The sequence below is a fragment of the Mus caroli genome, unplaced genomic scaffold, assembly GCF_978045245.1.
Source record: "Mus caroli unplaced genomic scaffold, Mus_caroli_1 scaffold_10, whole genome shotgun sequence".
Classification (NCBI taxonomy): domain Eukaryota; kingdom Metazoa; phylum Chordata; class Mammalia; order Rodentia; family Muridae; genus Mus; species Mus caroli.
The window spans coordinates 46,005,095-46,018,587 of NW_028227265.1; the positions used below are offsets into that span (position 1 = coordinate 46,005,095).

At 49.4% G+C, this 13,493-nt stretch overlaps 1 protein-coding gene across 2 annotated transcripts; it reads right to left on the bottom strand.

The window, feature by feature from the left end:
* Nucleotides 1–959: 959 nt before the first annotated feature.
* Dnajb1 (DnaJ heat shock protein family (Hsp40) member B1) lies at nt 960–4,654 on the bottom strand. Of its 2 annotated transcripts, none has more exons than XM_021170657.2 (3): nt 4,315–4,654; nt 2,463–3,043; nt 960–2,252 (listed from the first exon to the last, which is right to left on the bottom strand). In XM_021170657.2, the coding sequence occupies exons 1-3, from the start codon at nt 4,523–4,525 to the stop codon at nt 2,022–2,024; spliced, it is 1,023 nt and encodes a 340-aa protein (XP_021026316.1). In that variant the 5' UTR covers nt 4,526–4,654; the 3' UTR covers nt 960–2,021. The 2 variants fall into 2 exon arrangements, with proteins under 2 accessions (XP_021026316.1, XP_021026317.1); XM_021170658.2 differs by lacking the exon at nt 4,315–4,654 and adding an exon at nt 4,097–4,173.
* Between the last annotated feature and the right edge of the window lie 8,839 nt (nt 4,655–13,493).

A 13,493-nucleotide genomic window follows, 5' to 3' on the forward strand; every position in this document is an offset into this window, starting at 1 on the left:
GGTCTGACATGCCCTAGGCCCCTGAGAACAGTAAAAGACCCTACTCCCGAGGTTGCTGCCCATGCAATTTGTGGGATTCTAGAATGAACTGTGGACATAGTTCTTTGTGGGCATACAACCTCCCTAGCTGATCACACACCAGCTCATCTCTCTAAAAGTGACTGTATTTTTCTTGAGGTCAGTCTGCAGCCATAGCATGTGTGGTAGCCGAGCACCTCGTATGTGTTAGGAAGACTAGAGGAACTAAACAACAACAAACATTCCAGAGTTGTCTTTGGTGGTAAGGGAAAGCAGCTCTTAGGTAGACTTACATAAGGCTGGATCAATACTCTACCATAGCTTAGACACATTTCCAACTACTTCCTGGCTTAGCCTTCCCAGTGCTGAGTTTATAGAGGTCACATCTGGCTCTAGGATTATCTTTCTATGTTACAGTTTCTTAGACAGGTCTTACTGTTGAGCAGACTGCAGCATGGCTGGTAGCTGTAGTCAGCTGGAGAACAAAACCCTGGGCTCCACAACCAGAACCACCAGAACACAGAGACAAAACCAACACATTGTTCTATAATCAACCTACCTCTCCAAAGTTCTCAGACACCCCTACCAAGTGGGGAAAGGAAATGGGTTTCTCCCTAGGGCAGCCAACTCTGGGCAGGTGCATCCTAGCTCTGGTCTAGCCTACCCTACCAAGTTGGAAGGGGGAATTCAGGCAGATGGCACTGTAATCCTCAGCCCTGGTGGTTACTAGGTCCCCAGATGTGGCCAGGAGCTTGCAAGGTAGAAAAGGCACTCAGGGCGGGCTCCTACCCCAACCGTCACCACAGTGATGCTGGGGTTCAGAACGGGAAACCAATGTGTCCCAGGAAGGGAAACATAGCTTTCTTTTGAGAATGAGAACAGTAACCATGCCGCTCCTCCCCCCAGCAAAGCCCTCAAACAGAGTCGAAGGACTGCTCCCCTGAGGTTTAGCATCAGTCTTTAATGCTGTCACACTGCATAATGACAAGTCACACACTTTGGTCTTGTGTTGGTAGTGGCAACTTACAATGAGTTGAATGGTCAGAGCACCAGGCTAGCTCCAAAGAACAGATACTTTCATGCCCAGGTCTGACCCCATCACAGCCCTGGACAGTAGTTGACAGGGACTGCTTTCGTCTGAGTGCACACCAGCTTCCAATGGAATTATAAAAACATATTTACATACGTTCCACAGTGCTCCTTTCATCAGAAGCAAAGACCCTTTTATCAAAAGGGATTAGATCTAGGACTGTGCAAAATCCAAAAGGATTGTATCCTTCTAGAAAGTTCAGAGTCCATTACACCCACAACACACACCCACACACTCCCACACACACAAAATCACCTGTGCCTCTGAGAAGTGCCAGGTGTGGCCAAGGACTACCTCTGGACCAGTAAGTACTGTGACTGTAAGCCAGCCATCTGATGTCAATGGAGCCAGAGGTCCAGGGGATCTCCTGGCTGGCCAGGCCCCAGAACCTGGCCCTGTGGTCCTGCAACCAGGTATTGCTTGTGATGCTGGCCTGGCAGTCCTAGGGAATTGGTCTCAATTTGAGATGGCCAAGACAAGACAGGACTCTTCTGGGGAGGAGGAACAAGGCATGGGACAAATACAGATAAAACAAGAACCTCTCACACAGTGGAGACTGACTAGTGCACAGGGTCTGGCAACTGAGATGGCGGACCACTGTCACATGACAGCCAGACTAAGGACAACAGAGGGCAAGAGTCCAGTTGCAGGCCTGCCTCACACCCTTGGGCAGGAGCTGGGGTGCAGAGGGTGGGTCCATTCCAGGAGGGCTGCTGTTCCCACCGCCTGCCTATCGCTCGAAAAACCACTGTAGTCTAGTGCGCGACTTTGAAAGATTGTAATATATTCTGTGGAAAACATTCGGCAGAGCAAAAGCCCTCCCTGGGCCCTCCCGCAGTATGCAACCAGTGGAACGGTCTGGAGATCTGCAGCTCTGAAAGTCCCTGGCTCAGTCCTTGAGGAGTGCAGGTGGCTATATGGGAAGAACCTGCTCCAGGATGGTTCTGGATGAGACGGGAATCCTTTCAGGGAAGATCACTTCAAACTCGATAACAAGGTCTCCACGTTTCTCAGGTGTTTTGGGGAGAGGGAGGCCTTCTCCAGGGACTTTCCGCCGCATGCCAGGCCTGATGACATCTTTGAATACAACAGGGATGGTCCTGCCGTCCAGAGTAGGGACATTCACAGTGCAACCACAGAGAGCCTAGGGAAGCAAAAGGACAGTGTCAGGCAGCGGCTGGCTTTGGAGCTTGACCCCTCCAGACCATCCAGAGAAGGGTCAGGTCCACCAGACCAGGTCCACTGACACCCCACTCCAAAGCCCCCCATGCTGTTAGCAGCAGAGTGCCCCCAACCCGTTATTCTCACAGCAGCCATCTCTTTTTATGACTCCTCCACCCACCTAGCACCTTACCTCCCGAAGGCTAATCCTGGCTGGATAGATGACATCAGAACCATCTCTCTTGAAGATATTGTGTGGCTTGTCCTTTAAAACAAAGACGATGTCTGCTGGAATGTTGTTCGAGGTCTGGTCCCCTTCCTTGGGAAAGGTGATTTTGGTCCCTTCTTTCCAGCCCCTCTTCACTTCGATGGTCAGGATCTTATCTTCATTTCGAATGCTCTTTCCATCAGGGTTCAGCCGCTTGTGGGAGATTTTCATCTTCTTGGTACAGCCGCTGTAGATCTCTTCAAGGGAGACCCGAAGGTCATGGGTGACTGGGGGATCTTGCTTCTTCCGGGTGGGCTCTTGAGAAGGGCGGGAACGTCCAAAGTTCACGTTGGTGAAGCCACCCATACCCATTGGAAAGCTAGAGAATGTCTCATCAATGTCCATGCCTTCTTCCCCGTTGCGCTGCCCAAAAAAGGTATCAAAGGGGTTTCTGCCACCGAAGAACTCAGCAAACATGGCATGGGGGTCTCCGTGGAATGTGTAGCTGAAAGAGGTACCATTAGCACCACCACTGCTCCCTCCACTGGGGCTACCACCCTTCAGGCCTGGAAACCAAAACCACAAGTCAGGGTTACTGCTGGAGAGTCAGCCCCACCCCCTTCCACCCCCAACACTTCAACACACTTATAAAACATAAAACCCCTGAAACAAAGAGCTCAGAACCCCAGCACTCTCAAGACAAGTGCAGACTGATCTCTGCAAGTTCCAGACAAGCCAGAGCTCCACCATGAGGTGCTGGAGAAATGGCTCAGAGCACTTGCTCATCTGGCAGAAGAACCAAGTTCAATTTCCAACACTCACATAGCAGCAGACCACGGTCTAACTCTAGTTCCCAGACCTTTAATGCCCTCTTCTCTAGAAGCATGTGAATGGTATACACATATACACGGAGGCGCACACTCAAATAAATTAAAAAACAAAGTTCCAGCAACAGCGAGGTCCTGTCTCAAATAAATGGTTACATCTTGTTCCTTTTGCATGTATTACTGTCTATGCCATGTAACACACAAACTTGCGTCCAGAGTAGCCTCAGGGCAATCCTCCTGACTCAAATACCCCAGAGGGGGAATTGTCACAACATCCGGTTCCTTTGGAAACAGGAGCTTATTACCCTTTAGCTCTGATGTGAAGCAAATTCACCGCGTTCCTAATTCGGTCTCCCATGTGGAGGTGTGAGCCCCCGCACTCTGCTCAACAAGTTTTGCTCTTAGTAAAAAGGCCACAGGAACTATAGCGGGAGGGATTTTATGTATATATATTAAAAAGCTTGTTAGTCAAGGACGAATCTCAAGTCTTTAACTCCCAATGGCAATAGGTGCAAGAAACACACTACTCCGTTTTACTTCCTGACAACAATTCAGTAGTAAGGCCTCTAGATGTCGGTGCCACCAGGTTTACGTGACTGCTCCATCTTCCCAGCTATGCTGTTACCACCTTACAAAGAAGTTCCTACGCACTGCTACCAAAAAGGCTCAACCCTGCGTGAGCGAACACTGAGCTGGCGGCTAGGAAAGAGAATCAACACTCGGGCAATTTTCATTCCCATCGCGACCGCCGCCCTCCATCTGCACCATTCCGGCGCTGTGCAGGCGACCGACCGGGAGGGGCTGCGGCAGACGTGCTAGAAGCTTCTGTGCCAGCGGCGCGCCCAGAGCTCCTCCTCCTGTCTGAGGCCGCGGATCAGAGGGTGAAGGAGGCGGCGCCGCCGCTAGATCCCCGGGCTGCCTGTCACCGGCCGAGGCCTCGGAGAGGCTCCGAGTGCCTCGGTTTCCCCGCCTGTCAAACGGCGGGTCACCCCGGCCGCGCGCACACGTACCTTCCTCTCCATAGCGGTCGAAAATCTCGCGCTTGCGCGGGTCGCTGAGCACGTCGTAGGCCTCGGCGATCTCCTTGAACTTCTCCTCGGCGCCGGGCTCCTTGTTCTTGTCCGGGTGGTAGCGCAGCGCCTGGCGGCGGTAGGCTCGCTTGATCTCGTCGTCGGACGCGCCGCGGGCCAGGCCCAGCGTCTGATAGTAGTCCTTGCCCATGGCCACCGCCGCCCAGCTGTCGCCGCCTCCGGCTCCGCTGCTGCCCCGTCCCGGACTCTATATACCCGTCCGGCGGAAGCTTCCAGATCCCGCCAGCCCTCCAGAACCTTCCGCCCCTCCCGATGCGCCGCACTACACCGGCCAATCGCTGCGGCCCGCTCCGTGACGCAGCACATCCGGGGTGGGACCCAGCTGCCAACGGCTTTCCGCGCGGGGCCACGCCCCTTCCCTCTCTACTCTGGTCAACGCCTTCCTCGGGCGCGCGCGCCGGCTGATGGGGTTCCGCCTCCGTGGCGGATCCAGCCAATCGCAACCCTCTCTCTCTGCGGACAGGTGGCGACGCAAAGAGGGGCGGGGCTACAGAGACCGGCCTCCCCGAAAGGCCGCACCCTTTCCCCAGGTTATCGCCGGCTGGGAGGTTCTGCTGCGTGACTTGTGATAGCTACCTGACAAGTACCTCCAAGCTTTCCTGCTCTAACCCAGGGATAAAAATAGGCACCCCCCCCTCTTCTGCCCGTAGCCCTTGGTTTTTCCGGTAAGGCCGTTATGTAAAGCGAGGTGAGACTGGTCTGCCTTGGGCTTGCTCCAGTCGGGCTGCTTCTCCGGCTTATTTTACTTCCTACTAATTCCTACTGGGTTTAGCTCGCCTCTTGGCGTTCTGATACTTGTCACTTCCGTTGCCGTCTGAGTTTACCACCAGGGCTGCGTGGTTTTTTTTAAGATCCACTGGGTGCTTCGTAAATATTTCCAAATACTTTGATATAGTATAGCTTTTTGCTTTTGGTTTTGTAAGTCTGGGATGATGGCGGTCAAGGACGGAGCTGAGTGAGGAAGAGGAGAGAGCTTCAGATATTGGAAGGCATAGAGAAGCTGGAATAGTCATTGGTGGTTCTTGCAGGGAATGGGACTGCCTGAAAGTGCATGAAAGGCTGACTCTCATCCTAGCACTTTCTGGCTGTGTGACCTTGGGTTGGTAGAGTAGCTATTCTGGTCTCAGTGTGGTCATCTGTACAAAGGGAATGGTCGTGGAAAATGGTGAAGTTGACATTATTCAAAGGGTGTTCTTAAAAGAGATGATTAATCATCTTGTTTAGTGGACAACTGTTGACACTCCCTTTCTGGCGGCCCTGTAGGAGGAGAGTCAGATAACCCTTGCCCTAGGCACCCCTGAGAAAAATGACCTTAGCCTTCCGTTGATGGTATAGCTGTGTGTGGTGTATGTGTTTTGATTTTCCTAACTGTACTGACCCCATGAAAACCGAACCAGTTGAGCCCTGCCCCCCCCCCCCACCCATGGATTTGGGGATAGGGAACACTTGTAGAGAATGTGTCTTTAAAGATACAGAGGGGGCTGGTGAGATGGCTCAGTGGGTAAGAGCACCCGACTGCTCTTCCAAAGGTCCAGAGTTCAAACCCCAGCAACCACATGGTGGCTCACAACCATCTTGTAACAAGATCTGACTTCCTCTTCTGGAGTGTCTGAAGACAGCTACAGCTAGGTTAATATCTATCATTAGGCAATAAGTACAGGTGGTCCCCTCAAAGATGTGAGAGGGCTGGCCCAAAGCAAACGCCAAATAGTCTTGAATGCCAGAATTAGCCATGCCAGTTGTTCACAACTGAAATCCCAGAACTTGGGAGTCTGAAGCAAGAGAGTTGCTGGGAGCTTGAGGCCTGCCTGGGCTGCACATTCAAGGCCAGCCCGTGTAAAATTTGAGACCCTGTCTCTAAATATAAAAGTAGTGCCACGGAGAGGTCTCTGTATGGAAAGCGCCCAAGTTTGATTACCAGAATCTACAAAAACAAAACGGAAAAACAAAGCCAGGCATGGTGACAGGCACCTGGAATTCTAGCCCTGGGTAGGCTGACCACACAGCCAACTGTTGGGGGATGGTTTGTGCACTGTGTATTCAGATGTTGATTTTATGCCCAGACAGCGTGTTGCAGTTCCTATGATGAGAGGTCACCATGAGAACACACTTGGAGCAGAGGTAGCCAGGGCAAGACTCAGGGTGGGAAATAGGCGGCCTAGAGGGGTAGAACAGCTCAGAACCCACCCAGCTTAGTGCTTGCAACTTGTTAATAAAAATACCAGGTCTCTGTGTCCTTTACTCAGGAGCTAAAACCGTAGAGTAGGCGTAGAAACAGTTACTTGGCAGCAGAAGGGGTTAAGAACCCTTCCCCAAATACTATAACATCCAGCTTAGTCTAATCAGTGTGCCCAGTGGGAGACTGTCTCAAAAATCAAGCTGGAGGCAGGCATGTTGGCACAAGCTTTTAATCCAGATGGATCTCTGAGTTCAAGTCCTGCCTGGTCTACAAGTTCAGCTGCCCAGGTAAGGCAGAGTCAAATAGTCCATGATGGATTGGCACCCATGGCCTGGCCCCGGTTGTGCTGGCCCTACTGCTGAGCCACACCCCAGGCTCCCATTAACTTATCTAATTGTAACAATTGCCTTTGGACACTCCCATTTGACAGCTAAAGCCCTGAGAAGTCGGACGCTCCCATTTTACCCAGGCCACACAGAAAGTAAAGCATCGAAGAGTTTGGGTACTGAGCCCTTACTGAGTGCGTTCAGCCGCTGTGTTTTGTGGCCCATGTGGTGGTAAAGCCTTGGAAGAGTTTTGCTCTTGTCTCCTTTCTGTCCATCAAAGACCATCAAAAAACATGGTAGCTCTTCGGCCACCACTGCCATTCCCAGGAAAAGCCGATGTGCAATAAAAACTCATGTTCAAGTTGGGCATGGTGGCATGTAGCTTTGATTTCAGAGCGAAAGAGGCTGAAGCAGGAGGATCTCTAATTCCAGGGTAGGCTGGGATTCATAACAAAACATTGTGTCCAAAAAAAAAAAAATCAAAAGGAAAACAAAAATCAAAACATACCCAATGTTGAGTGGCTGTGAGGAAAGCAGGTAAGGACTCTCTGCCCACCAAACCTGAGGACCTGGGGCCCACACAGCAGAAACGGGGCGCTGACTCCCTCAAGGTGGTCTCTTACCCACATGGCATGTGCACCCCTCCCACACGCACACAAAGTGAGTATAATTTTAAGAAGTTAAATAAACATGTTTATGTAACATAGGATTTTATTTTTACTGAGGCTTTATGAATAGTTACCAACAGCTACTGAAACGTGAATGTCCTTCAGTGGTTGAGTACAAGCTGTGATCCATCCACACAATGGAATATTTTTAAGCCATATTAAAAAAAAAAAGCCATGAATACAGGATACAATGCCAGTGTACTTCAAAATGCATTATGTCAGTGAAAGAAGGCAGGCTCAAAAGGCTGTGTGGTGCTATTTTCTGTGACCTTCTAGAAAACATGAAAGTGAGCACGTCAGCAGCTGCTAGGGACTGGGGAACTGCCACAGATGGGGCACAGGGGCACTCTGTGAGGATGAAAGAAATGCTCTCATTTGTAATGATTTTTATTTTTAATTTTTTGTTTCTTTTGGTTTTGTTTTTCTAGACAAGGTTTCTCTGTGTAGCCCTAGCTGTCCTCTAACTTACTCTGTAGACCAGGCTGGCCTCAAACTTAAAGATCCACTTGTCTCAACCTCCTGAGTGCAGGGATCAAAGGCCTGTACCACCACTGCCTGGCTTGTGTGTGCTTTGGTTTGCTCTCTCTCTCTCTCTCTCTCTCTCTCTCTCTCTCTCTCTCTCTCTCTCTCTGTCTCTCTCTCCTTCCTTCCTCCCTCCCTCCTTCCCTTCCTTCCTTCCTTTCTTTTTTTTTTTTTTCTTGCTATGTCTACAAAGCCCAGACTGGCCTTGAATTTATGATTTTCTGTTTCAGTTTCATGACCACTTGGAATTACAGGTCTGTGGGATGGGTGGGGCTGGAGAATCTATTAGAGATCTTGGCACAGCAGAAAGTGACTAAACAGCCCTAGCATATCTAAGCCTGGCTTCACAACTTCCCTCAGACAGCTCTGAGCCAGGATTGGTTCATACTCTGAAACAATGCAAGGCATCCAAGATGAACGCTACCTACCTTACCCTGTGTGGGAAATACCCATGGCTCTGTGATGTGTGTCCTATGGAAGTCAGATCGTAGCCATCCAAATAACTGGGAGTTCTCCCAAAGCTCAGGGTAGAGGAGTCAGTGAGCCTTCATCTCGGCAGGCTGCTTAGAATCAAACCTTCAAGTCATAATGGGTACACCCGCCATCATCAACAATGAATCAGCCACTGCACGTTAGGTGTGCGAGGACACAGTTGGAAGCTGTCTCTACAGACAGGCCCTGACAGGGCTGCAGCACAGTGGGAGGTTTGAAAAGCAGCCAGTCTCCATTTGGGACTGGCTCTATTGTCTGCAGATGGCCTGGTTACCAGAGGCCAGGTGAGGCAGACAAGGAATTCCCAACCCCAGCAACACTCATCGAAAGCAGGAAGACAGAGACAGAGCCTCACCCCTGCCATCCTAGCAACTTAAGAGGCTGAGGCTGGAGGACTGTAAGTTCAAGGATGACCTGGGCCTCACCTGGGGATTCTCCCTCAAAAAGCCTAGACTAGGGGCTGGAGAGGTGGCTCAGCGGTTAAAAGCACCACTGTTCTCAGAGAGGATTCAGTTCAGCTCTCAGTGTTTCCTGTTGATGGCTTATAAACAATGACACATTTTGACCCCGCCCTGCTCCCTGTCATCAGGAACTACCTTTAAGGACTTGTTAACCTGCAAGATCTGTCAACAGGAAAAGTTGAGAGAATGGTCTAGTTTCTGTTTGCACCCTCTTCTGAGCTTGTCCCCTCAGCTCAAGCTTGTGATACAGAAGATCAATCTCAGAGCCTTCGCTGGGGGCACTCTACCACGGATGCACGCACGCTCTCTCTCTCTCTCTCTCTTTCCCTGTGGGTGTGTGTACGTGTTTTCCCTTTCTTTCTGGTTACATAGCCCAGGGTGGCCATGAACTTACGATTTCCCTGTTTCAGCCTTATGAGTACGTGGAATTATAGGCCTGTGCCACCACACCCAGCTTGTGTGTGTGTGTGTGTGTGTGGTCAGCCTCAGTGTTGTTCTTCAGGAGTTGTCCACCTCTTTTTTTCTGTTTTAGATTATTGAAGTATAGGGGTTGGAGAGAGGGCTCAACTGTTAAGAGCGCTTGTCCTTGCAGAGGACCCAGACTTGATTCCCAGCATCCATATATCAGCTCATAATCACTAATAACCACGGATTCAGAGAATCCAATAGGCTCAGATGTGGTACACATACATGTATGCAGCTGAATCATGTATCGACATAAAGTCTAAAAACAATGTAAACTATTACCTCATTTTCCATCTTACCTCTCCCCCTTCTAGGCCTTGCATGGCCTCTATCACTTCTCACATTCGTTGTCTCTTTTCCTTTAATTGTTATAAACAGCTGAGTCATGTATTTGGGGGCAGGGGTGTAAGGCAGAGCTTCTCTGTGTAGCCCTGGCTGTCCTGGATCTTGCTCTGTAGACCAGGCTGGTCTCGAACTCAGAGATCTGCCTGTCTTTGCTTCTGGAGTACTGTAATTCAAGGCTGTTCCACCATAACCAACCACCTTTTTTTAAACAGACTTGATTCACTTTATCTTTCATGTATTAAACCCTTGCTTGGTAGCCACGGCTGGAGCTTCGTTTCTCTGAGCAGCTGCTGTGGGTTTTCACAAGGTGGTCAGTGAATGCCTGGTAAGGAGACTTGGCAAACACAGTCTCTTTCCAGAGGTCGGGGGGGGGGGTGTCAGGTAGCTGCAGGTCTTGGAGGTGGCATCAAAGTTGCCCATGGTGGCAGGGTAGCCCCTGGCTGATGTGCAGCCGTCATCAATGCCAGCCATTATCAGTAGTTTCTTGGGCACAGGAGCAGAGATAATGCCAGTGCCTCTGGGGGCAGGGATAAGGTACACCAGCATAGAACCTCAGCGGCCTATCACCTTGCAGGGAACAGTGTGGGGCTTGCCAATCTTGTTCCCCCAGTAGCCTGTCTGTACAGGGATGATGGGAAGCTTGGCCCAGACGATGACCCCTCGAATAGCAGTGATGACCTGCTTGGAGCACTTAACACCAAGGCCCACATGACCATTATAGTCCCCAATAGTGACAAAAGCCTTGAGCCTGGTCTGCTGTCCAGCTTCAAGTCTGCTTTTGCACTGGCTGGATCACTAGGGCCTCTTTCTTTAGGGATGCCCCCAGGAAAAAGCCAATAATCTTGGATTCCTTAATGGACAGGGAGAACAGGTTGATCTCCTCCAGGGAATTAATCATGTCCAAGTGGCCCAGCTCGGTGACAGGGATCTACTTCTTGGTTTTGGCTTTATCTCCACAGCCACATCTTCAACCTCTACAGCAGCTCCTAAGACAGCTGCTGAGCCTCAGTGGAAGCTGCAGCCTCCTCATCTTGGGCCCTCCTGTTGCAGTGGTATTTTTCTGAAGAAGAAACAGCTGAGGGCTGGAGGGATGGCTCAGAGGTTAAGAGCACGGCTGTTCTTCTAGGGTCCTGAGTTCAAATCCCAGCAACCACATTGTGGCTCCCCACCATCTGTAATGGAATCCAATGCCCTCTTCTGGTGTGTCTGAAGAAAACAATTGTGTACTCATATATGTAAATAAATAAATCTTTAAAAAAAAAAAGAGGTTTTGTATTTTAAAAAAAAACACCCCAGCTGAGACCGTTTACTGTTGTTTATACATATGATTTCAGGGCTGACCATTTAGTAGTGGATAATCAATTAGGGGTCTCATTCCTGGGGAAGACTAATTCTTCCCCCTCTCTGCAGTTTTTAGTTGCCTGTGGTTCTTTGTTTAAAGTCAGGGCCTTGGGAGATTTCCTTCTTCCACATTAGCATGTCTTTTGGTGATCTCATTATTCAGGTCTTATTTAGTCAGCCATATTACTGAGGTATTACAGGTATAGCTTCCTTGTCATTACCCAGGATACACAACCACACAATAGACTTCCTGTCCCTTTGACTCCCACAACCTTTTCATTCCCTCTGTCTATGTGGGGTGTGGTGGTTTTAGTAGGAATGGCCCCCGTAGACTCATGTGTTAGAATGATTGGCCCATAAGGAGTTGCACTACTATGAGGTGTGTCCTTGTTGGAGTAGGTGTAGCCTTGTTGGAGAAAGTGTGTCACTGTGGGGGGCAGGCTTTGAGGTTCTCATATGCTCAAACTACACCCAGTATGGCTCACAGTCTCCTGTGGCTGCCTGTGGATCCTGATGTAGAACTCTCAGCTCCTCCAGCGCCATGTCTGCCTGCATTTGGCCATACTTCCCACCATGATGATGATGGTCTAAATCTCTGACACTCTAAGCCAGCCCCAATTAAATATTTTTCTTTATAAGAGTGGCTATAGTGATAGTGACTGCTCACAGCATTAAAAACCCTAACTAAGACATGGGGGTTGTGTTTTAGATATATCCACTGAGTCTGGGCACCCAGGGTCAGTTGCTCTCTGCATTTTCTTTTTCTTTTTTTAGGGGGGGTGTTCGAGACAGGGTTTCTCTGTGTAGCCCTGACTGTCCTGGAACTTACTTTGTAGACCAGGCTGACCTCGAACTCAGAAATCCGCCTGCCTCTGCTTCTCGAGTGCTGGGATTAAAGGCGTGTGCCACCACACTCAGCTGCTCTCTGCATTTTCAACAGTCATGGCTTTCTATAATGGCCTCTGTCTACCACAGGAGAGAATCTGCTTCTTTGATGAGGAGCAGAGCTACACTTGCCTGTGGGTATAAAGCTAAGAACCTAGAACGAAGTGAGGAATTATGCAGGTTTAGTAAAGAGACAAAAATAGGTTCTCCTAAGATCTGTGACCTCACCAGTCACCTGTCGTTGGCTAGGTTTATAGTACTAGGTGTGATTTCCCACTTGCTGAGCAGGCCTACAACCCAATTGGACAGCTGTTTGTTACTGCTAAGACATAAACACCACTTTGCACCTCTAGGGATATCTGGTCACCATGCTCGATGGGTGTCCCAGCCGGGTAGGACTATTGATTCCTTCCCTCTGTCGGCAGCTTGCAGCACAGCACCTTTTGGGACTATGAAAGCCAGTCCTCAGGAAGGAGAGTTTTTAGGTCAGATCCAGCTGAAATCTCTAAATCCTGTCTGAACCACAGGGTGTCTTCAGCATCTTTAACCTCTGGTAACCAAGGGCAACAGCAATAGTCTTGAAAAAGGGTTTCTCATGCCTGCACTGCAACTTCTGCCTGGTAGTACAGCTGTTGGGGTCTTGGAGGGCACATTAATTCCCCGACTGGCACAACTTCATTGAGACAATGTGCATGTTTATCTGTATTGTATATAATTAAAACTAAACATAAAACAACATGATTCACTGTGGCTTTTCAAACACCCTTAGTGTTATTCATTCCTCTTTCCTCCCTCTCATTCTGTATCGACATTTCCTTCCATTCTGAAGTTAAAGTCACCTCCATCCCCTGATTTCTTCCTTCATAACACTTGGTCCCTGTCACTCACTTCTCTGGTACTCCCCTATCGTGGTTGTTTAACTTTCCTGGTTTCTGCAGGTCAGGTTATGGACCTAAATCTAAAGATTTGGAGCTAGGAGCCTCAAATTTGAGAAAACCTGTGGCATCTCTCTTTCTGGGTCTGTGTTTTCATTTAATAGGATCAATTTGTGTTCCATGTTCCATTCATTTCCCTGCAAAGCTTATTGGCACAAGCCATGTAGGAAAAGTTATGGTAAGCGAGTGAGTTTTCTGGAGATGGTCTACCATTTTGCATGGCAACAATGGGTGTGCTTTGAGAGACACGGACCCCAGAGATTTTGCCCCAGGATTGCTTCTTGATGCTGCTGTGTCTTTCCTGCCACTATCACACAGGCTAAGGAATCCTGGGCACCAGCCCACCCTATTGAGCAAACTTCCTGCAGATCATTATGAAGGTGTACTTTCACGTAATAATGCTGTTTAGATGAATTGATGATTTCATAATTCCTGATAATAATTTTATAGAACTCCTGAATTGATTCAAGTAATTTTAA

Bases quoted from the DNA above. Each gene is read 5' to 3' on its own strand.
- Dnajb1 (XM_021170657.2), bottom strand. From the start codon at position 4,525: ATGGGCAAGGACTACTATCAGACGCTGGGCCTGGCCCGCGGCGCGTCC. The intron at 3,044-4,314 runs GTACGTGTGCGC...TTTGGTTTCCAG, and splicing joins CGACCGCTATGGAGAGGAAG to GCCTGAAGGGTGGTAGCCCC. The intron at 2,253-2,462 runs GTAAGGTGCTAG...TTGCTTCCCTAG, and splicing joins CCAGGATTAGCCTTCGGGAG to GCTCTCTGTGGTTGCACTGT.